Raw genomic sequence first — 24,464 nt, 5'->3', positions numbered from 1 at the left:
TGTTCAAATACAGCTAACCCTCCACCCTTAAACATAGATGAATGCATGATATTTAAGGTTAAAGTCCAGGCACTTCAGCCAAGAAAGCATTTCAGCAATGCTCCTCCTAAAGGCTATCAAGGAAAATAAGGCTGCTTCTTCCCAAGATCTTTTAGGGGCTGTGCAGGATATGAACGAAAATATGTCTTTGTTATAGTCTTTCCAGCTTTAAAACATACCTGTACATTACACACACCTTGGATAACTTCACACCAGAAATGAGGGGTTATTGGGTCTCATTACCAAATGATTTTTTGGAATTCTTTTCCATCCACTTCCTAACAGACATGGTCATTATTGGATCCTGTTGAAACTAATAAAATTATTATCATTGCCTTCAGTTGTACTTGTCCGCACTAATATTGCTAATCTACAGCTTCTTCAAACCACTTATCAAGCTGTACCTGAGAAAACCATATCATTTTAGATTAAACAAACCATTAGCTGTCCTTTCTTCAGACCAAAAAGGTTAAATTAATTTTAAATTACACAACACTTAATAGTTTCTCTTGAAAATTCAGTCATGTTTAGATAATTTATAGATTGGAAAAATCAAATGGTTATTTGGAGACACAAGACTACAGTCTCCTACGGTAAGGGTGTCTTCCACTAATGCTCTAATGGTATAAAAATATACTTCAACCAAGTGGTGGTTGCTGGCAGGGTAACTGGATATTTTATCCTTGCCTTCCATTATCTGAATTTCACACTTTAAATCATATCTTTGTCTTCATTTCTGTCTAATGACAATTTTTGTCCAAATTCCACCTGCATATTCTATTAAAAATGTATTTAATCATAACTACTTTGGCCAATTTGTCAGCTACAGTGTCACACCTAGCATACTGGTTGGACATAACACTTGCCCCATAATCAAATGAATTAAACCTGCCATAGGAACAGTGTTTTCTTACTTGATGCCATTCTTACCCATTTTAGTTTTCTGTCCACTTCGTTTCATTTAGAAGAAATCTGTTTTGCCAAAGCTTTTTTGCAGGTCAATAGCCTTTAAAATTTGTTCCTTCTATAAGAATGTCTGTACAACCTTTCTAACATAATTTTGCTTAAACATATAAATGTGTAAAGGTTATTCTTTCCCTCCCTAATGACAGGGTGCAGACACCTTTAGTTTTCAGTGACACTTAATACTGAGCTGGTTAAGTGAGAGAATAAGAGACTCCTGCTGTGGGAGAAGAAAGCAGGTTGGGTTCTTTCACTACCTAGACTATGAGGATAACTTCAATAAAAGCTATGTAAATGGTTGTACAGCTTATAAGGAAAAATAATTCTGTAAGCATTATAAAACATACTCATACAAAACCATTAACTTTAATTTTAATGTCAATAAGATATTTACCAGCAATTCATACAAAATTTAGTACTACTCATTTTAACTTTACACCCGATATTTTTACTTCCTCATATCTTACTTTTTCATTCAGTCTTAAAATAGAGTTTTGAAGTTGTCAGTCTAATTGACTGACAACTTCAAAACTCTATTTTGTGTAATAACTGCATTACAATTTTTAAGAATTATAATAAAACCAATCTCTATACATATTTCTTACTAAAAATAATTTACATTACCTAAGTAAACCATTTTTAAGATAATATACTTATAAGTTTTCAAAATTAAATCTTCAATTAATGAATTCTTTTAAATTTATGGCCTTTATAAAATGGATATGCTATTACACACATACAGAGAGAGAGAGAGAGAGAGAGAGAGAGAGAGAGAGAGAGAGAGAGAGAGAGAGAGAGAGAGAGAGAGAGAGAGAGAGAGAGAGAGAGAGAAATTTTGGGCTTGGTAGAAAGTTGCCATAAACTTTTCCTTTTTCCTGTGGAGACTAATTTAAGGACTCCTCAATCCAGTTGACTCTTTAGAGTATCAAAAATAATCCACACAACCTTAATTAGATGTTCTACCACTAAAAAAGAAAATAAGGGAAATGAAAGTAAATATGCAATGCAGTCAATGTAGATTGGTAAAATGTATCACAATTTTCACTGACACTAGTCTTGTACTTCTCTACACATGAATCAACAAATTAAAAATACTCAATCTTACAATCCAAAAGAAAAGGTATTTTAAAATCTGTAAAAAAAAATGTAAAAATTGTAATATAATAAAAATTGTAATCTAATAGTTAAAAATTAAAATCTTTCACATATATACCAATCATTTTAATTTTTCTCTGAACACAAACTGAAAATCAGATGACAACAATAAATATCCATTATACTTGGTCAACATAAAACTAATCATTAAAAACATTTTATAACAAATAACATGGCATTTTAATGGAGTAAGTAACATATAAAACAATGAAATGTATATCAAGTATACATTTCATTGCAGTGGCAGATAAAACTTCCAATTTATTCAACCATATTTGGTATAACTGTCTTAAACTTTTAAAATAGTATCACATGACAGGGATAAAGAACTTAAGTCTCAAAAACACACTCTCTCTCTCTCTCTCATCCTTTAAACACATTCACAGCTGCCCTAATCCATGCAATAAAGAACAAAATTTTATTTCTTATACTGTTTCAAGCACTTTCAGATGTAAACTTCCTTGTTCATCAAGCAACACCAGACATACAGAGAGCAAAACATTGAAAAATATCACAAAATCTAAGGAAAAATATTTTATAAGACCAAATATCAATGATCAATAAATGCATTCCGTACAAAAATATTGAAAAGAGTTTCAAGTACCTTCAAGTACAAAAACATCACATAACCAACTTGGGAAGGAACACCAGTTATGACTCACACCATAGACTACCAACCCATGACTTATCCACTAAGTGAATAAACAGCTCACATGGCAAAATCACCTGATCAAAATAAATGAACTTATTATAGATAACTCTTCAATTCTGGGTAAGAGATGATGCTGATTTCCTTTTATTTAGATAGAATTCACTTTTAACTCAATAAGAAGTTCTGTTAACAAGACAAAAGTAAGTTGCATACCTAATGAGTATAAAAAATCTTACATTAATGTCAGCAGCTAAAACATGCAAAACTTTGTAAATCAATTACAAAACTTAATAAAGAAGTATGATGTGAAATCCTCATCCTAAATGACAGAAAATCTTGCTCAAGTATGCAAGATTTTTAACTATTTTAGGTACTACATATTATTAAGATGATAACTGACTAATAATTCACAGTAATTCACTGTGGAAAGTATCCAATTTAGTCCTATAAGTTAGACAATTAATGGAATACATTAGGGAATGTAAGCACAAGTATATATATATAGCTCTGGGCAAATAATTGCATTACACTCTGTAAAACAAACATTTGCGCTAACTTGAGTATATCCTTCTCATGCTGATCCTAAATTATCTTCATAAAAATAATAAAAATTTTCAACAGACAGCAAGCATAAGGGGGAAACCAACAAAGATACAACATTAAACAGCAATCTTGGAGTTATGAAAAACTAAGCTGGTGTGGAATGCATCCAAGTATCCACCAATTTTCCAGTCAAACGTTATTGGTAACAATCCTAACTTTCTGATTTCCAAAATATTACACTGGTAAAAACATAAGATGTATTATCATCACATTAAATGAATCTAGAGATTTCAACATCCAATAAATCTATTTAATCTCAAAAGGCAAACTCCCAATTTGAAGAGGATTTACTAAATTCTTGTATTTTACTTTCAGAAGTGCAAACCTTACTCCATATGCAAAAATTACTTCAGCCAGTAACAAGCACTTCAAATAAAAGTTTGTATAATGCACAGGTACATTAAACACTAGCCTTTTACCATCAATTTTGAAATAATCCTACCTTTAGTTCAGCCCATTCTTTTAAATCAGGGAAAGGGAAACTTGAGATTTTAATGTTGATTTGAGACAGCACCTACATCATCTATTTGAAACAAGACATAACTACAAAGGTTTAAGCCAACTCTCTGCTTCTAAGTGCATCAGCTTCAACAGTGCCTGACATAAGAGGTACTATGAGGTCCTGAATAACTGATCAAGCAACCCTGACTTGTCATAAACAAATATATACATTATTTACAAAAACGTTGCTGATCCAAGGTAACTACTTCCACTTCATTGTCTCTGCGGCGAGTAGTTTTCAAACAAGATGACCTCTCTGTATAGTCCGGTGTCTTTACTGTCATTCCACTGACCTGAGGTGTGCGTATTAACAAATCCTCTAAATCAGGAGTGCAATCACTATCACTCACCAAATCCACAACTCCTGGAGAGCTTGTTGTCACTGGAGACTTCAAAGGGGGTACACTGCTACTACTACTTGACCCAGCAGAATCTATACCAGAAGAGTCACTAGGTGAAGAAATAGAGATGTGTGTTCTAGAATCAGCGGTTGGGATAAAATCACGTTCCTGAGGTGACGTAGGAAGTGGTGGGCCACAAATGACAGAGGGTCGAGAGGCAGTTGGGCTTGTATGTTGATTCAACTCACTGCAGGTTGGCTGATCTGGAGGCAGTTCATCTACTAACATAACATCCAGGTCTGATGGCTCTCCAGAGCTCCCACTAAGTACAACAGTCACATTTGTTTCATCTGATACTTGAGATTCACTGGCTTGGTCTGATGGTGAAGACACAGTAATCAAAGGAAGACTGCGATCAGTCTCAGGACTAGGAAATAAGTCAGGAGAGACTATGCCTTCACGGTCAGGTTCAGGTAGGGGCAATGATGATGAACGTGGTCCAAAAGTAGGCTTTGGTTCAACTTTCATACGTTTATCTCCTTCCTCATGAACTGGAGTAGAGAAATACTTGTGCTTATACCACATTTTGCGGCTGCGTTTTATTGCACTCTCCCCAGCAACACCTGCTGAAGATGCAGGCCTGTCATCAACTATCAATGTACTCTCTCTTGTATCATCTGAAAAAACACTAACCAAATCAATGCTATCCTGACTTCCATGAGTTTTATTGAAACTAGAGAGTGAATGTGTATCACCATCATCCTCTGCATCCACAGACATCTGCTGTGAATTAAAACCACCCCTATATGAATCCCCACTCGTTCTACTACCTGAACCAGTACTCATCATTTTACCACAACTAGTGTGAGACATTTTCACTATCACATTCCTGCCTCCACTATCACTAACTGTTTCAATTGAACTAGAAGTGTCAAATTTGTTCATGAGGTTAACTTTGGCAATATTAGACAGTCTATCACTTTGTTGGTCATCTTGACTAGACTCAGGAGTGTTTTCATATTTACAATGAGACATAGATACAGGAGAAGGAGTATAGGGATCTACCCATTCTAGTTTTGTTCCTGGTGATCCCTGAGGTGCCTCATTCCCTGAAGTTCCAGCACCACTATTTGGCATTGCGCCTTCCAATGCTTCACAACGGGCTTCTCCCTCCAGACTAAGGGAACCTTTCATATTCCCTCTTGGAGTAGGAAGAACCAATGTCATATTAGAGTCACTATGCCTTCTCCGTTTACTTGGTGATGTCAAAAAGCCATCCAACATTGCTGCTTCTAAGGTGCTACTATTACTCTCATTGCTCTGCAATTGCCTTTTAAAAGAGCCCATGCTTCGACGTTGGGTACCTCCATATTCAATGCTATAATGATCTCCAGATCGATTCAAGGCTTCATGAAGCAATTTCAAGACCTGAAATAGAAAACTTTATTGCCATCCATCATCCCACCTAATTTTGAGGTAACAAATATCACTTAAAAAGAAAAATTCTCATCCTACAAAGCATGCTGGTATGAGGCCTGAAATTTACAGAGCAAGGAAAAATAACAATTTGTCGGATATTGTATTTTTCCTAACTATACAAACTTGAGGTCCTTTAACAATAGGAAGGTACTTAGCGGCAGCTGAACCAGTCGTAAGCTTCGAACAAGGGGGTTTGGTAGTTAACTACTTGTCTGGCAGTTGGCGGTCAGCTCGACTGCGAGGAGAGGAGTCACTTTGCTTTAGGCCCAGGAAACACAGTGTGGGGTGGCATGAGGTGGGACTATATGTAAAGGACCTCAGGTTTGTATAGTTAGGAAAAATACAATTTCCGACAAATTGTTATTTGTTCCGATACATATACAAAACCCTCGGTCCTTTAACAATAGGAAGACTCATTTATTGGTGGGTGGAATCTGAATCTTATGAACAGACTGGTGTTCGTCCTACCTTGGTTCCATCCCTGGTCGTAAGAGCAGAGGGAGGGATCCTAGCCTCTGCCCAGCTGATCAGGGTGTGCACCGCAAGATCAGTGGTCAGACTTCTGGACCAAATTTATAAGAGGGAGACAAGTGTACCTCTTATAAATAGCAAAAGGCAAGAACTAGTTTCTACTTCAAGAGCCAAAATGAAGTCATGGGTTTGTCTCTTGTTGGCTTCCACTCCCCCCCCTTGTTGGGGAGTGGCGGATAAACACTCCTATCCCTACTGAAAGGGATAGGATGGAGCTCAGTTGTGTAGCTTACCTGCATCGGCCTCCTGTTCGGCGTAGTGACGACCACGGCCCTCTGCCCACAGGTAGAGGAGACAAACGAAGGAGGAAGAAAAGCCAGTCACACTCTCTTTCACTCGTCCATTCATGCAGTCACACAAGGATGCAATGCTGTTCTGTCCGCTCGGGTGCTGGGTAGACTACACAAATTGTTGAGCAGCCACCACGGGTCCCAAGAAAAAGGTGTCCAAGGACCTGTAGGTAATATCCCGAAGGTAGAACGAAGTAAAGGTGGTTTGGTTGGCCCAAACCCCTGCCTTCAGAACCTGCGCCACGGAGAAGTTCTTGCAGCGCAAGGGTTGGACCAATACCTCTGACTTCATGGGCTTTCGGACGAAGGGTACAGGTGTCGTCCCTACCACCCGTGTCATACGCCCTCCTGATCACCTAACACAGCCAGAAAGAAAGTGTGTTCAAAGAAACTTCTTTCTTGGTAACCCTGGCGCTAACGAAGAGGCGTCGACACTCAGGCCTGAGGTGCCGAGTTCTCTTCAGATAGTGCCGTAGCGCCCTCACAGGACAAAGCAGCATCTCATCCGCATCATTATTGGTGAAATCCTTCAGGGAAGGGATCGTGAAAGACTTGGACCGGTTGTCAGGGAAAGAAGAATTCTGAGTCTTCGCTACGAAGTTCGGGACGAAATTGAGCATCACGGATCCCCATCCCCTGGAATGCTTGACATAGAAGGAAAGACCATGAAGTTCCCCTACTCTCTTCGCTGATGCCAGGGCCAGCAGGAAGAAGGTCTTGAGGGTCAGATCCCTGTCTGACGACTCTCGGAGTGGCTCGAAGGGTCTGCGAGTCAAACTTCTAAGGACGAGAGTCACATCCCACCCCGGGGGCCTGAGTTCCCTGGGTGGGCAAGACATCATCAGGAGGGAGATCTCGAAAGAAGAGGAGATGTCTACACTTCGCAGTTTAAGGACTAAGGCCAGGGCGGCTCTGTATCCTTTAACTGCAGAGACCAAGAGGAAAGAGACCCCGTCCACGACACCAACCACAGAAGACGGACCACTTCCCTTGGTAGACAGCTGCAGAGGACTGTCTGAGGTATTCAGCCTTCTCTGTTGCTGCGCTGTGAGAAAAGCCTCTCGCTCGCAAGAGATGGTGGATAACAGCCAGCCATGAAGACACAGGGACTCGACGGATTGGTGGTGTCGTTCTACGTGTGGCTGGCACAGGAGGTTGTGCCAGGGGGGAATCTCTCTCGGTGCTTCGGCAAGCAGAGCCAGCAGGTCCGGGTACCAAACGGACTCCACCAGGATCATCCGAAGGATCGCAGTGATCAGCGCCCTGCTGATCACTTTGCAAATCAGACAGAACGGGGGAAAGGCGTAGATGAAGAGGTTGTCCCACGGGTGTTGAAGAGCATCCTCTGCAGCTGCCAATGGGTCCGGCACAACCAAGTAGAAAACCTGGAGTTTTCTGTTGTGCCAGGTGGCGAACAGATCCACGACTGGATGCCCCCACAGGTTGAAGAGCCTTTTTGCCACGTCTGGATGAAGGGACCATTCAGTTCCTATCACCTGATCCCGACGGCTGAGCTTGTAGGCTACCACATTCCTGCCTGGAATGTAGTGGGCCGACAGCTCTACTGAGTGTGCCACGGCCCACTCGTGCACCTGAAACGTCAACTGGTGCAGTGGGGGGGACACTAGGCCTCCCTGCTTGTTGCTGTACGCCACTACCGTGGTGTTGTGGCTCATCAACACCACCGAGTGTCCCACCAGACGATCCTGCCTCACCTCCTCCGTGAGGGACACTGGGAAGAAGGGAGGGTCCCTTGCCTATGACCAACACTCCTTTAGTCTCCACTGAAGAGACAGCAGGTGAAGACGCCCGTGAGGGACTAGCTTCTCAAGAGATGACAGGTGACCGATCACGACCTGCCAATGCTGAGCTGGTTGCTCCTGTAGAGACAGGAACTGTCTTGCTGCCTCCCTGAACCTGCTGATCCGCGAATCTGCGGGGAAGACTCGCCCTGCTACCGTGTCGATCAATATGCCCAGGTACTTCATCCTCTGCTTCAGGTCGAGGTCTGACTTCTTGTAATTCACTACAATCCCCAGATCGCGGCAGAATTCGAGGAGTTAATCTCTGTCCTGCAGGACTAACCAATTGTCGAGATACCTCAGAAGACGTATCCCTACCAAGTGGGCCCAAGCCGACACCAGCGTGAACACTCGCGTGAACACCTGTGGGGCGGTTGAGAGACCGAAACAAAGTGCCCTGAATTGGTACACCATCCCGTCGAGGATGAAGTGGAGGTACTTCCTGGGGGATTGATGGATGGGCATCTGGAAATATACGTCCTTCAGATCCACAGAAAGCATGAAGTCGTTCTCCCTGATGGGATCGAGCACTGACCGTGCTGTTTCCATCGTGAACCGAGTCTGGCGAACGAATTGGTTCAAGGGAGAGAGATCTATCACCGGGCGCCAGCCCCCCGAGGACTTCTCCACCAGGAAGAGTCGACTGTAGAAGCCCGGCGACTGATCCCATACGATCTCCACAGCACGTTTGCTCAGCATGGCTTCTACTTCCTGCCGAAGCATCACGTCCTTGGTCAAGCCAGGAACGTAGGTTTGCACATGGACCGGGTTGGAGGTGAGGGGTGGCCAAGACTCGAAGGGTAGTAAATATCCCTCCAGAAGGACGTTCACTATCCAGGTCTCCGCACCGTAGCGCTGCCATGTTGCCCAATGGCTTGCCAGGCAACCCCCCATTTCCGGCAGCAGGTGAGGGGGAACGCTGTCCCTAGTGTTTCCCTCCTCTCTTCGACTTCTTCCCAGATCCTCCTCGAGAGAAGGACTGGTTGCGATCACTCCTTACAGCAGAAGTCGAAGGCAGTGCCTTTCCTCTCGGCTTCGACGAGGTGATCGTATTGGCCGCAGAGGAAGCGCTAGCTAAACTCTTGGGCTTAGCCGCAGTCGTCCGAGGTTGCCGAGCCACCTTGGAGACTGCCTGGTGGACAAGACGGTCACTGTCGTCAGTGCGCTGCTGTTCCACCACAGCGTCCACCATCTCTCTGGGGAAGAAAGAGGAGGAACTCTGCACCGGTCCATTGCGAAGACCCAGGGCCGCCTCTCGCCCAGCTGCCCTGGTCACTCGGGTGAGAACAGCGTCTCTACGCCGGAGAATCAGGTTGGCCCACAGGATAGCCGTCTGGTGGGCCAGGTAGGAGATGGCCCTACCTCCAGACTGGCACAGTCTCACAAAAGCCGGGTCCCCTTCAGGAGTGATGTTCCCCAAGGAGGCCGCAGCTTTCGACACTGTGAGGGACCACAGGTCGATCCAGGAGACTGCTTGGAATGCTGCAATTGCGGTAGATTCCAAGGCAAGTGCCTCTTGCTGCGAGAACCAGAGGTTCTCCGACAGGAGCTGCGGCAGAGACAACCCCAGAGTTAGCCTAACTAGCTCTGGGTTAACCTGTTTGGGCGGCAGAGGGTCCTCTGAAGGCACGTAGAAGCGCCTCTGTCATGGTAGAGGTGGAGGAAGGAGCTTGGAAGACCTACCGGACCGAAGCGAACCCTTCTGTCCGGAGAAGAGAGCTTTCCACTTGGCTCAGTACGCTGTCAACCAAGGCCGATCGCGGCAGACCCACCGTCCCCAGAACGACTCCAAGCCTGATGTGGGCTCGGAAGGTGGGAGCTGCGATCCTTCCCCGAGGTCATTGTGCTGACGAATCAGTGCAATAACCTCCGCGAATGACCTCTGGATCTCAGGAGTGACTGCATCCTGCAGAGATGGACCGTCAAGCCCGTCCAGCGAGAATGGCTCCCGAGACCCTCCTCCTTCCACAGGAGGAACCACAACAGACCCCTCCTGGTTTCCTCCTGCCACTTGCGCATACGATCTGGTCGGTCCTAGGACTGTGCCAGGTTCGTAGGGCGTTGTGGCGGGATCGCAAGGAGCACACCCCTCGTGATCACTCCTGATCGCCTTGCTCTACCTGGTGAAGTCCGAGGAAGTTAAAGGGATCGAAGAGGAAGACCTGACACTCCCCCCATGCCCACCGGCAGAACCGGTGTGCTGAGGGGGCTGCAGGCGATCACCAACCCACGGTGGCGATCGAGCTGCAGGCCTGGTCGAGCGGCTGGACCGAGAACAGCGGTGATGGTCCCGAGCGTCAGAAGAGCTGCTACTGGTCCCCCTCTCTGTCCGGTCCCAGTAGGAGCGGCGGTCAGGGGACCTGCAGAGTCCGCTGTCACGGTGGGAGCGAGGCCTGTCCTCACGGCGCGTCACGCAGCTTGGACCAGCCAAAGATGGTTCAGGCGACCGAGGGGACCGCTTCCTCGCCTCAGCTCCCGACCAGTCTGGGACCGTCGCGTCAACCCCGGGTACAAGCGTATCACCGCGAGAGCAATCGCTGGTCTGGTGGGAGTCGCCTGAGTGACCCCCATCAGTCTTTCGCTCCGTGCCTGGATCCTGGCACCGAATGGACTCGGTTGCCTGGGTCTTGGCTGTACGGTCACCTTGCGAACGAGAGACCGAGACAGTACCTGGTGCCGAGGTAGAACCTCTGGCGCCAGGCGAGGAGGGAACGGTGTTAGCCGGCACTCCTCCAGTCCCTGTCTTCTTCTTCCTTGCGGAACGAGAGACAGGCCCTGTTCCCGAAGGAACAGGAGGACCGGCGGAAGTGCCAACCATCCCACCGGAGTGGGACGGACCCTTAGAAGTCTCAGAGTGAGCCTTCTTAGGGGGGGAGGAGGCAACTTTCTTTTTCTTCGGCTGTGGGGCCTTAGAAGTTGAAGGGGAAGCGGCGGCACCTTCCTCCTCTTCTTCTTTGTCAGCTTCCTCAGCACCACCGTCAGGTCTTCCATCCAAGACAGAGCCGGGGCAGTTGCCGAAGCAACAGGGCCCGACTGCACCGATCTGGAAGGACCTGGGGTGGGAGCAGCAACACCACGGGCAGGAACGACGGCGGCAGTAACTGGTACCGGAACTGGAGCGGCAGCTTACTCAGGAACAGGAGGCGGGGAAGGAACCAGCGGCATCCTCTGCACAGGAGGCAGGTCCAGGGGCTGCAGCAAGAGCGGCAAAACCAGGTGGCGGCGTCACAGCGGGCATCATAACCTAAGGCAGCGGCACCTGCACAGCAGCTGTAGGGGTCACCGTGGCTACGTGTTGGGTGTACACCAGGTGCGGTGGAGTAGCATGGCCAGGTGTGGACACCGTCGTAGTAGTCGGCCCGTGTGTTACCGGCATGGCCCCTCTTGCCAGGTGACTCAGCAGCCCCTGGACCGTCGGTGTTCCATGCAGCCCCAGCGAGTACCAGGCCCGTCCGAGATCGTCCCCTGTGGCAAGCAGATCTGAGGAAGGAAAAGTCGAGTGAGTTAGTGGGGGGGAGGGGCAGTTCCCACCCCGAGTACAATTGGATGTCGGGGTATCTCGTCCCCCCCTCCAGGCTCGACTGATGGAGAGAGGAAAAGGAGCGAGATAGCCCCCCCCAACCCTTGAAGGGAAAGGAGCCATACGAGGGAACTGAGATGGAGGGAAAAAAGATGTGTCTGTAACCAAGGGCGTAGCCGGAGAACCCTCCGACGACTCCTTGGCCGGCTTACGTGGCTTGTTCCTCCCCCCATAGCGCTCCCACTGCTCCTCCGACCAAAACGCACAAACATCACATGTCTCGGTGCGATAGCATTCCTGCCCTCTACACCAAGTACAAAACTCATGAGGATCAACCTCAACAGATGATCGGAAGGCGCCACACTTACGGCCCTCCACACCAGGGCACAATCTGCGGCTGATGGGGGGGCGAGGGGGTCTCCCCGGCTCTTGGGATTCCATTTCCAATCACAATACTCACTGTATGAAATACAAAAACACACACGTACTTACGTATATCCTTGCACAAATATACACAGTAAGAGAGAAAGAATAAAGCCTTCACGCAGTGAAGCAAACAAAGCATACGACAAGAAGCGGGCAGAGAGGCGAACAACACGTCCATCCACCTACGCGGCCGAAAGCAAAGTGACTCCTCTCCTTGCAGTCGAGCTGACCGCCAACTGCCGGACAAGCAGTTAACTACCGAACCTCCTTGTTCGAAGCTTACAACTGGTTCAGCTGCCGCTAAGTACCTTCCTATTGTTAAAGGACCGAGGATTTGTATACGTATCGGAACAAAAAAAAATGTGTGTACTAATTAGTGCTTTTCAAGCCAAACCAGTGGTATGAGCTCTGCTTAATTTACATTTTTTTCTTTCATCCTTTACTATAAGAATTTTACCATGAAACAGATAGCTTATTAATTTTTAAAATGGATTCTAGAACAACATTTTTCATACTGGAACTAATATGGTATTAATATAATGTGGAAAGAAAGAAAAACAATGGAAAAACTTTATCTTCTTGCTCTATGATAAGCGAATACTGTAATGCAGCACAAGTGGCTAGAATATGCAAAATTAAAGATTAAAAATAAAGAAAAATTAACTTTTAAAATATTTCCCGTCACGATACCAAATCCACCTTTTAGTGCTTAAAAATAAAATCTTTCAAGGCAACTGCAAAGAATCACTTTTCAATTATTACTCTTCCACATCCTTGCTTTCTTTCTTTCTTTTTCTTTCTTTTTTCTTAAATACTGTATTAATTACTAATGCATAATGAAACCACTTATTTTACTTATGGTTGGTCTTAACCTGAAATGTTTATAGACCGTTGCCTACAAAAACTACTCTTTAGGCACTATAGTTACTGAATTCAGGACAGATCAAAGACAAGTACTCTTTCCACATTGTTCTCTTTTTACATCATTCTTATTAAACAAATTATATCATACTTCTTTACATGCTTCTATTAATTTCCATGGGTATTCTGATAAAGGTTTGGTAAAACAAAATATACATCTAAACATCACGTAATACCAAAATATTTTTTGAGCATGAAATTGTCAACCCCTGGCTCTTCACACAACGATATGACATAAAACTAACAAATTCTATACTTTTGATTATCTGACTTTACACAGAATGTCTTATCAAACTGAACACATTTTCCTTTTCATACAGGCAGCCCTAGGTTATCGGCAGGGGTTCTGTTCCTGGGGGGATTGACGGTAACCAAAAATCACCAAAAATCCAAACTCAAGTCTACAGGCACCACAATCCACCTTATAGTGCCCTAGACTGGTTAAAAATGCCTTAGACAGTGTTAAGGCCACATATTTTACCCTAATATATAATAACTATTCTATAAAAATGTGGAATCTCATTTGCCTAATCCTTTACTATGGTCTGCACGGTAATTCAACAAATTTTCATTGCCATATTCAATGAACTTGCAGGTAAACCTTGGCCTGGAGAGAGAGAAAACAAGTCACCTTTTTCAGAATGCTTAATGATATTAATATTTCATTTCAACTTATATCTACCTCTTCTTAGTGGCACTTTCAAACCTTATTTCTTTCATCTTTTTATTTATCCTATCTCCTACTTGAAAAAGTAAGAGAGAATGATAAAAGTATTGTTAGTAACGTTATAATCGTTGCCTAAACGTGCCATAAACAACTGAACGAAAACGTTTATGTAATTGTTTTACTACGAACAACCGAATTAGATAAGAACAGCTGTTTTGCTTACATTTCAGCCATATTACAAAAGTAAAAAATTACCGTAGTTATGTTACAAATTATGTTAATTAAGGGATTTTGATGTAGGAAAAATCTATTTCTGGGCGAGGAAGCCGTGTCGCCCAGTGAAATACGTTCCTTTAGCGCTATTTCTAAGGTAAAATATTGCTATAATACCAGAGAACTGCTAAATTGGACATGTCAGAATATTCTGACTCGCTCACCTTTATTAAAAGGTGTCGGTATGGATCTGGGGCGAGTGAAACACACTACCACAGCAGCCTCTCCAATTAACCTTTTCCAAATCACTAATATATTATTACATTCACTATGGAGAAAATATTAGCAAGGAAATATATTGCTAAATTTAAGCTGCAGTTGTAGCTAAAGCTGAGAAAACAATGTCCACACTGCTATGACTATAAATTATTATGCGTCAGCAACACAGATGAAACTCGACTGTAAATAATTGTAGAGTAAAAAGTATTTTAATAAAGAATACATGTTACTGTTGTTAATAGAAAACACATGATACTGTTGTTTTCACACCAATAAAAGACAAAATATGTAAACCTCATATTATGATGAAATAGGGTGAAAATAGCAAACAGCATCTAAAATTTTTTGTACACAAGAAGAAAACATGCTCCAAATGCCATGTACATATTAACAAAAAAGTAACTAAATTTAGTTCGCAACAAGACGTATTTAAGTCATATTTCAAATTAAAAACACTTTACATAACAAAAAATAACTTGTCCCATATAAATACAGGTGGGTCCCTGGTTATCTGCGGACTTGGTTAATGGAGATCCAGTTTTAAGGTGAAAATCGGTGATTTATGGCACCATAAGGTGCTGATAAGAGTTATGGTGCCACAACATACCTAACAGAGGCACCATTAACCGGTTAATGGAGGTTTTTGCTTGTAAGCACTTCGCCGAGAATGGAACACCCCCACTTCCGATAACCGGGGACTGACTGAAGTGTTTCTAGAGATTTATTTACGCTAACTAGAAGCAAGAAAATCATTCTTAACTAAATACAGTGAAATAAACTAACCTCTGCCCTCAGCTGATTTTTCCAAACCAAAACATTGATCGCTTTGTTTGTAATATGAGAATATATGCAGTATTACTGGACGTGAAATAAAAGCATAATTGTTCAAACGTGAACAAACCTTCGGTCTTAACAATAAGATCATTTCTAGCGCCTAGCTGGATCCGGTTAAAAAGCAGATGAAAGCACGGAGTCTTGTGATACCCGGCAACGCATGCGTAGCTCGGGGAGGATTGTTCAAGGACGATGCCGCCACGCCAGTCTTTTCTTTGACTGCCTGGGCGAGAGTTGTGTTAACCTCTCTTGGCCTTTTCCCGGTTCATTGCCCGTTTCGCTTGTGTTTCGTGTGTGTGTGTGTGTGTTTGGCTGATATTAAGGCTTCTGCTTCTTCTCAGTGTCAGCGTATGTGCCCAGGAGTTCCAGGTTTTCCGTGTTCTCGTTTTCTGACCCTCACAGAACGTGCAGCAGGAGTCGTTATATGGGTTTGTCTCAGAAGCCGACGCATGGATCCAGCCCAGACAGGTTAGTTGGGGTTTTGGGCTGTTTGGCTGCTAACCCTCCCATTAATTTTGGTGGGGAAGGTGCCTTAGAGGAGCATTCTTTTCCATATTCATTATGTTTGTATTTTATGAGGGTCCCATGGGGCTTAAGCTGCCAATAACCAGACAACAGTGCTGTAAAGCCCAGTAATGAATATATTCGACAAGTGCCATAAAACTGAAACGCGATAACTGGGGCTGCCTGTATATGTACTGATAACCATAAGATTTGGAGGCAGGCACAAATCTAAAGGCACACATACAAAGCCGACACAATTTCACCAATTTTTTAATCTACATAAGTGATCATAACTTTAGATTTAAAAGGTAAACAGAAGGCTTTAATTTATCCTGAAAGCTTCACTCAGAGATATAGATGGTAAGAGATATTCATAAGCTAAGTTAATGTGTAAGCAAGAGAAGAGCTAGGGGTAAAGAGTGACTTACAAATGACAAATCAACCGTGAACCAGTTGGTTTTATTATTCCAAAATTAAACCCTCTTACTTCATTCATCTTGAAATGCCTGAAAGTTATCAAAAGTAAATAAAGCTTTGAAACTGACAAGTGCCTCTCACTAATACAAAGTAGTTCACTCATTCACTATATCAATAATCATTGCTCATTTTTGGGTTTTTAGCTTAAGACTCTTCCATACTGCCAAAAGTTCAAGGTTGTTTCTATGAAGCTTCCTCTCCTCTACAGCCCAACTCCCTGATATTTCAATGTTTTGAAAAATGGCTCCCCAACCTTCCTCTGACATATCTGAGGACAATGTGAGATCTGGGCTCTTTGAGGTTTAGGGGCAGACTCATCATCAGTCTTGACCAATTTCCTTACCAACAAAGAGACCCAAAAATCTTAAGGAATTACTACTGGAGATGTAACTGGAAGACAAGACCTGTCTTGAGAGTTCTCAAGACAAAACTGAATTGGTCTCACTCCTAGGCGAGTTATGCTGACAAACTTCTCAAAAGAGGCCATATGACCCAACAGACAGCCACTTCTTGGTGGTAAGTTTTCAAAGGGTAAAAATTCTCTCAAAATCATTGAAAATTGCATGATGTGTTGACGGTCAAAATCCCCGCCCCATGGCTAGAGAGACTGTCTTCATTGCATGAAATGAACTGGTGAGGTCTTACGAGTCATCCAAGTACGAGAAAATTCTCAAACTAAGCAGATGACTCCATCCCGATAATGGCACCAACACTTGGGTGAATAATTGTGGTGCTGTGCTCAAACCAAAACAGATCTAGAATTGAAAGGGCTTGCCTATAAAGACAAAGCGTAGACACTTCCTCGACAGAGGATGGATCAGGACATGGATGCACACATTCTGAATGTTAATAGAACTCCTGTCGCCCTTCTGAATGTCCTTATAACCAAATGGAATGACTCCATAGAAAAAGGAGTAAAATGAACAAGCTTAGCAAGCCCAGACATATCTAATACATACTGCCTCCCCCCAACCCTTGGGAGCAAGAAAAAGTTTATGGTAAAACCTCCATCTCAACTAAAAGTGGCTCACTGGCCTCCTACCATAACAAAAGTCTGATCTCTCCCCACAAAACTCAGAAGTTCTCTGTGTGGAGAAGGTGAACAGGGAAGGATATCACAAATGTTGACAGGGATGGAAGAATGACAAAAGGACAAGGTAATCTTCCCTGAGAACTTTCACCACCCAAGGTTCTTGAGCTTTACCAGACACTAGCAACTGTATACAGCATCCTATTTGATCCGAGAGTTCAAGGCATCAGTTATGGCTGCCTTGAGAATTTTTTCACTCAGAAAGCAAATGCAAGCGTTGATCACCTTGACAGAACTTACTGAAGCAGAACTTGAGAGTGGTTTCGATTGATATTCTGAGCAGAACTTCCATGCAGAAAAAACTGGGAACCAATGGAGTGGAATTCTGAGAACCAACTTTACATGACACTTCTGAGATCACCACAAAACAGGCTTTAATTTCTTGCTTTAACAGGAGCCCAGGTAGATGCATACAAATGAGCACTGATCAATTTCCTTACCTTTGGCAAAAATATAGGCACAAAAGTGTAAACTATGAATTACTTATAAAAAAAAGAGAGAGAGAGAGAGAACTTTCCAAATCAGGGTTGAAATCCGGCCAGTTTAAAGGAAGAGCCCAAATGGAAGGGCCAGTAAATGACTGAACAATTATAGTGCCAATGTGCGTCTCAAAAACTGAAGTAACTGGAATTCAAAGTCTAGAATCCCTACATAACTCCACTGGGTCACACATATCAGTGTCACTCTCACCCCAAGAGGATAACGTGAGTTGGTTTACACAATTGTCAACTATATAGGCAAGTCTCCCATTATCAGTGGGAGTTCCGTTCCCGATGGCATGACGATAACTGAAAATCCCTGTGTCAGGCCGTAACGTAATTTTAAAGTAAAATCTCATTGTTTTGCCTTTTTGCACTGATGGCTTTTATTGTTTGCAATTTTGTAAAACTAAGTTAAGTTATGTATTTTGCTATTTGTTTTACGTTAGTATACATTTTGGTTAAATGTACTGTTAATTTGCTTTGGTTGAAAAAAAAAACTTAAGTTTTTGTGGCGCCATCTATTGAGTGCAGTTTGAAGTGCGGCCTTCCTCAGTGTTTTTTTGCTTCCCTTGCCAAATTTGTAACTCTGTTTATTTTTCTTTATGGTGACTGGGAGTGTGGTATAAGGAGGTGACTTGTGACTCTCCCAAACCAAAGTATTCTAGAGTCTAGTTCAAGGCCGTTGAGGACTCTGGAGCTGCTGATCTGTCTGCTGTTGTGGATTATACATATATAACGTCCTATTCTGAAGATTTCTCGCTTGTTCTCTTGAGAACAACATCTGCTGTCATTGAGCTGCTGCTTAATGTGAAAGGCAGTTATGTACGTGAAGCTACATGTAGGAGTACGACGTGCAACTGTGATTTAAGTGGCCTACTGTCTTAAATCTTGGCGTTGGCAGTTGTGTGTGGTTCTGGGCTCGAGAGCCTTTTTCGTCTTTCATGGATGTATCCACTGTATCAGCACCAGAGTGGCCTTGTTGGAGCAAGTAGGGTGTCTTCTCTCAGGTAAGAGGAACATCCCCTGTATCTTTGGCGAGCCTTAGACTAAAGTGTGTATATCCACCAACGTTTTGAAGTGCAGTTCTTCTGATGGGGAGTGACGTTCTGTGACTGCATTTTTTTGAGCGATATATGGACTCGTCTGTATTAGTACTGGTCTGTGTCATAGGACCAATCTGTGTGTATTTTTAGATACACCCTAAAGAGTGTGTAATTATATGGTCTAAAGTGTTTGATGGTATATTAAGGTTTAGATTGTTATGATTTAGGTAGGATTATTGTTTCTTGTTGTATGTCCTTCCACTTCTTTCCTTTCTATTTAGTAAGAGGTTAGCGTGTGGGTGGGTAAATTTATTTGGGTCCCTTATTAAGATTAAGATTTGGTTTCTTCTCTATGAGTAGGGTTTAGCTTTAGTTATAGGTGACTCTCTGAGTTATTTGATGGCCTTTTGTGTTTTGTCTATTTATTACTTTTTGTGAGCCATCAGTGTACGTATATTTATTGTGTAATAATATTGTGAAAATTTTTGCCTGTGTCTTTCTGATTTTCCTCGCTCATACTGATTTGTTTTTGTCACTGGATTAAGATTAAAATAAAAGAACCAGTTACGTCTTCCTCCTAAAGGGAGTTCGTACACCTGATAATTTGGATCGGTGGTGCTGTTAAGCAGGTATTGGCATCGAAAATCCAGTTACTGTCTTCACTAAGCAATCGCCATAAAACCAGATCACCAATAACAGGGGACTGCCTGTACCTAATAAATTTTTCTGTGAACGGGTTGAACTTGAGACAAAAAACGGTTAAGAGAGAGGTAGCAAAGGGCACCGCCATCTGCCATGAGACACGCCTTGATTCCCTGGGAAAGGATAAGACCTGCTCTCACAGGGTAATCCAGAGTGAGCTATAGACAGATGAAGGCTCCAACACCTTCCCTCTCATGGGCAAAACAGATAAAGGCTGAAGATAAGGGGGAACTGTGATCTTTACCCATCATACATTTGGTAACTGACCAATTGATGAAATAAGTAAACTGGTATCTTCTTAATTTACCAATCTTTTCTCCTGAACCACATAAGGAATGTAAAAAGGCAGAGCATAGGGAGCAGAGGGGAATCAACTATTGGACAATGGAGGAGTAACACATGAAGGAAGAGGAAAAGGCTGAGTAGGCTTATGGCCAAACCTAATGGATTGTCTTCATATCTATTGGCCTCTTGCAGTTTCCAATACGTAACAAAATTTTTCATCCTCCCATCACACCACTCCTCAAACTTCACAATAAGAAAAAAAAAATAACACTCATTATCACTGCAGATAACACTGTGTTACTGACAGTCCATTTGGATCAGCCAAGCAGTAATCTTTTGTTTTTTGAATGGCTCGAAGATCCGTAGGTAATAGTTACCCCAAACAATACGAATACAACGAAGAATACATATCTACTTGCAACAACTTTGTCAACTACGTACTTACATATAAAAAGTATAATAATACAGTAAGGACTACATAGCTTAGGTATCTGGGAGTAAGCAAAGATATATGGGTTATTGTCAGGACCCAATTACCCAGATACCCACCAATTTAGGACTTATGTTTTATTTACTTATACTACTATACTTTTCATGTATATGAAGTTGCCTTAGTTATTGTTAGTGTGTGTGTAGCGCTGACAGATGATAATAAAAAAAAAGGCCTCAAACAATCTGGTCCTATGTAAAGGTTGCATTCTTGAGAAGCTTTCACAGCTTCCTCTATCAGTGTTTATCAACAGAATATTCATATAATTTTGTGTTGAATACTGAGTATTCTTTCTGTAATTTAACAACTACTTGCTTTCTTTTATTTTGCTTTGGTTTTCTTTCATTCTTTTCTTTTATCCTCTTTAATTAGTGTTCATATTTTGCATCAAACAAGATTTTATTTCTGTACAAATATTAATACAAATAGGTTTTTTTTTGCTCCCTTTCCATCTCATGCTGCACCTGCTGTTTTATTGAAGTACTAAAGAGGTATAACAATCCAAAGTTAAAAAGACCAAATTTTGGATGAAAAGGTTCAGCAGAATAAATATCCTCTTGGGTTAAAGCTCTCTTAAAGGGGTTGCAAGCTTTTTAAGAAATTGTATCAGATGTTAAATGAGTAGCTGACTGTAGTCTGAGGGCTTAATGTTTGTTAAAGCCAGATGTTTTAGAAATGGAAGGAAAAAGTGAAATAACAGCTAATTAATGTGTCTTAGAATGCTAAAGATCAAAAACATGAAATATTGATACTGATATGCTGCATACTAGAGGTAAGGCCAAAATCACTATAAAAAATACAATATGCTACAGTTAAACCTATTAAAACAGGCATTCTATGGTCCGGGAACTCCTATGGTTTAGCTTAATTTTAAATCAGCTGCCATTACTTCATTGTGCTGCCACCAGGGTTGCACCACGTATTGTTTACAGCTTCAAGACCGCAAAAATTATGCCACATCTCCTTTGTTTTTATTAAAATAATTGTTAGTAATGAAAATATGTGAATTCAAATATGTTTTTGATATTTACCTTAAAGGAATAAATATATATTTTAAAATATCCACTTGAGAAGGCTCTACCAGGTCAAAACTTTTAATCTAAACAATGAGATATTTGGCAAGCACGAATTCCTTCTTCTGTGTGCGCTTGAGATAAGTAATATAGTTTTGATAATTTCTTTTATATAACTGTCTTTACCTATTCAATATGCCACCCATGAGATCATATGATGCTAGAGGTAAGAAGCACAAGCATAAATATTTGTCTATGCTAGAAAATGTTTATTTCATTAGCGAATAGTTTAGCCTTCACTTTCCTCAATAGATGCCACTGGTGTGCTTTGTTCAAGTTTCGACAGCAACATTCAAATGCATTGTGATTGCCGAAATTCATCCATTATTTTTTCATCCCACTATCCTTTACAATCAAAATAAATGATGAAGAAACTAACAGCGATAATTATGAAGATGCGAAGTAACTAACAGTGATAAATATGAAGATACGAAATTCATGATATGAAAGATACTGATAATAATGTGCAGATTCTGAGAAGTTTAGTACTGTTGTTGACTTACAATTAGGCTAAATCGGGAATGTTGTTGACTTACAATTAGGCTAAATGTGTTAAATAAAGTACATTAAAGAAAATTATAGTGTAATGTTATAAAATGATGAAGTTAAAATATATGAGTAATAAAATGATAAAAAGCAGTGTCAGAACATAGCCAAGTAGTAGGCTAAGTTGGAAACTAAGCTATTTGCATGTGGAATTACCTTGTATGACTATGTTCACCTACAGGCTTAATTTTTTAGGGATGTAATCTATATTCTGGGATTTTCTGTGGTCCAGCAATGGCCTGGTCCCAAGGTTTCCGGATTTAAGAGGTTGGACTGTACTTGGTATTTACCAGTGAAAATTATCAAAATATATGGTGCATTACAGTAACTAACAAATTTTCAATACAGTTAAAAAGGAAAGTTTTATTTGAAGTAATTAATTTTTCTATATTATGACGTTATGAAGGAATCTGATAAGGATGTTTTAAACTTAAAATCACAATTTGTCAAAAATTGTATTTTTCCTAACTATACAAACCTGAGGTCCTTTAACAATAAGAATGTACTTACGGCGTAGCTGGAATTACGGCCGTTGAATCTTGAACAAGGTGGTTAGGCAGTAACTACCGTGGGGCAGGCTAGCCTGCCCGGATGTAAACACTCCACTTTGCCTTTCAGCCCAGGTTCAGATTGAGGGGTGGCATGAGGTGAACATATTTGTATGTTAGGAAAAATATAATTTTCGACAAATTGTGATTTGTTCCGATACGTAATACAAACCCTCGGTCCTTTAACAATAGGAAGACTCACTGGTTGGTGGGAGGAGTTCTGCGCACCTAGGCTACTCCTCCTGGTCGTAAGAGCGAAGAAGAGTGCCCTGCTGCCTCTAACAACTTGATCGGAGTATAGGAGCTGCGTGATCAAGAGTCAGACTTCTGGGCCTTTTCGAAATGAGTGAGGGATTGTGACTCATCCAAAAAAGGGCTGTGAAGAATATTGGCGTCGGAGACATTAATGCAAAGTTCTGGGAAGGGTTTGCATTGTTGTCAGTCTCCTTCCTCCCCTTGCTAGAGGAAGGAGTGGGATTGCTTCTATGATTCTGATAAACATAAATAGGATGCTTATGTATAGGCTTACTGCATCAATCGTCCGACAAGCCAGAGTGAGTTCAAGTCCTATCCTAAACCTGAAGGACGAGGAATGGAGAGATGAGGCGTGGAAGGGGGATAGCCAGTCACTCTCGCATCCTTGTTCTCTTGAAAGAGCTGGGTAAGCAAACACATCTTGCAAGCATCCACCACTGGTCCAGGGAAATGAGGTTCCAAGGACCTGTGGGCAGTCCTGAAGGGAAAGAAGGATATGGTCGCAATGACCTATCCATCTTCCTGCCCGACATACTATTCTCCTGAGTGATGTCCAGTACCCGTCCAGTGGTCTATCTGTCTGCAGCGAAGTCTCTCGCGGTCTCGTATCCCACTGCAGCGAAGTCTCTCGCGGTCTCATACCCCACTGCGGCGAAGTCTCTCGCGGTCTCGTCGTCTCCGCAGTGGATAAAGACACCGACACTCCATGGTGGGTGTCGATAGTTATGGATACCAGAACACGCCAGTAGGATGAAGTAATAACTGATCTGGATCAACCATACAAAGTTCCACAGCGTAGCTCGTGACGGTCTCGGACGCTTCGAAAGCTGCCGACTGACTGCGTTCGGTTGTGTGAGGCGAGCTGCCCATGCATCCGAGGCGTAGTCATGTGACCCTCACCTTTTGAAGGGTTATGCCGAGAGACCATATAAATCGTTTATCTGTTGCCACCAATGCTGGAAGGCAAGATAATGATTCTCTCAGGGCATGTGCCCAACAGACAAAAGTCAATTGCCTTCTAGAGACCGAGGCCCCTGATGGCAAGACAGAAGTTCTCATAGTAGTTGAATCTCAACTAAGGAGAAACAATACTACGTGCCGTTGAAGACGAAGGTGATAGGTGAACGCAGACCAACGTCTTCACAGCCGAATCAAGAGAAGTTAACTCCCAAGATTCTGAACGTAGAAAAGTCCCGCCGATGACACCAACCCACGAAGACGGCTTAATCACTGTTATTTACAGAGGACTGAAAACGCTAAACCACTACTTCATTGCTGTTCGGTGAGAAGTTGGAGCTGCAATGAAAATGGAGCGCTTTTCAGTAATGAAAACACAGGGATTGTACTGCCTGAAGAACTGCTTCTCATGGGCTGAATCATCTTCCCAGCTTTATCCAGGGAGGACTTCTATATACTTGGAAGTAGAGCTGGCAGGGCAGGGAACAGACGATGTCTTCCGTTATACATATACAATTCGGCCACGTATGCAAGAATTCCAGCCACCCAGAGACCTAAGTCTGTGATTGCCTGGCAGAGATTCGGTTCAGTAGTCAATCATCGCAGAGGAGAGAGACAAAATCCGACCGTACTAACTCGGAGAGCCAGCTGGTACTGGGCTGCGGCAGGTACTGAGCCCATACACCACTAGTTCTCACTCACTCGTCATCCTGAGTTGCCAGGTAATCCATTCCAAGAAGGAATGCGTTCGGCTAGAACCATCGAGCGCAAAAAAATACGCTCAAGCATTTGCATT

At 42.7% G+C, this 24,464-nt stretch overlaps 1 protein-coding gene across 1 annotated transcript in view; it reads right to left on the bottom strand.

The window, feature by feature from the left end:
• Nucleotides 1-2,006: 2,006 nt before the first annotated feature.
• LOC135207290 (protein artemis-like) overlaps nt 2,007-24,464 on the bottom strand; it is a 149,987-nt gene continuing 127,529 nt past the window's right edge. The window contains exon 6 of the mRNA XM_064238961.1: nt 2,007-5,682. Coding sequence (XP_064095031.1) covers nt 4,084-5,682 — 1,599 coding nt within the window. The 3' untranslated portion in view covers nt 2,007-4,083. The remainder of the gene's footprint in view (nt 5,683-24,464) is intronic.

This window comes from Macrobrachium nipponense, chromosome 32 (assembly GCF_015104395.2).
Source record: "Macrobrachium nipponense isolate FS-2020 chromosome 32, ASM1510439v2, whole genome shotgun sequence".
NCBI classification, from domain to species: Eukaryota; Metazoa; Arthropoda; class Malacostraca; order Decapoda; family Palaemonidae; genus Macrobrachium; species Macrobrachium nipponense.
Note: the sequence above shows the minus strand (reverse complement) of the source record. Positions and strands in the feature narration are given on the sequence as shown.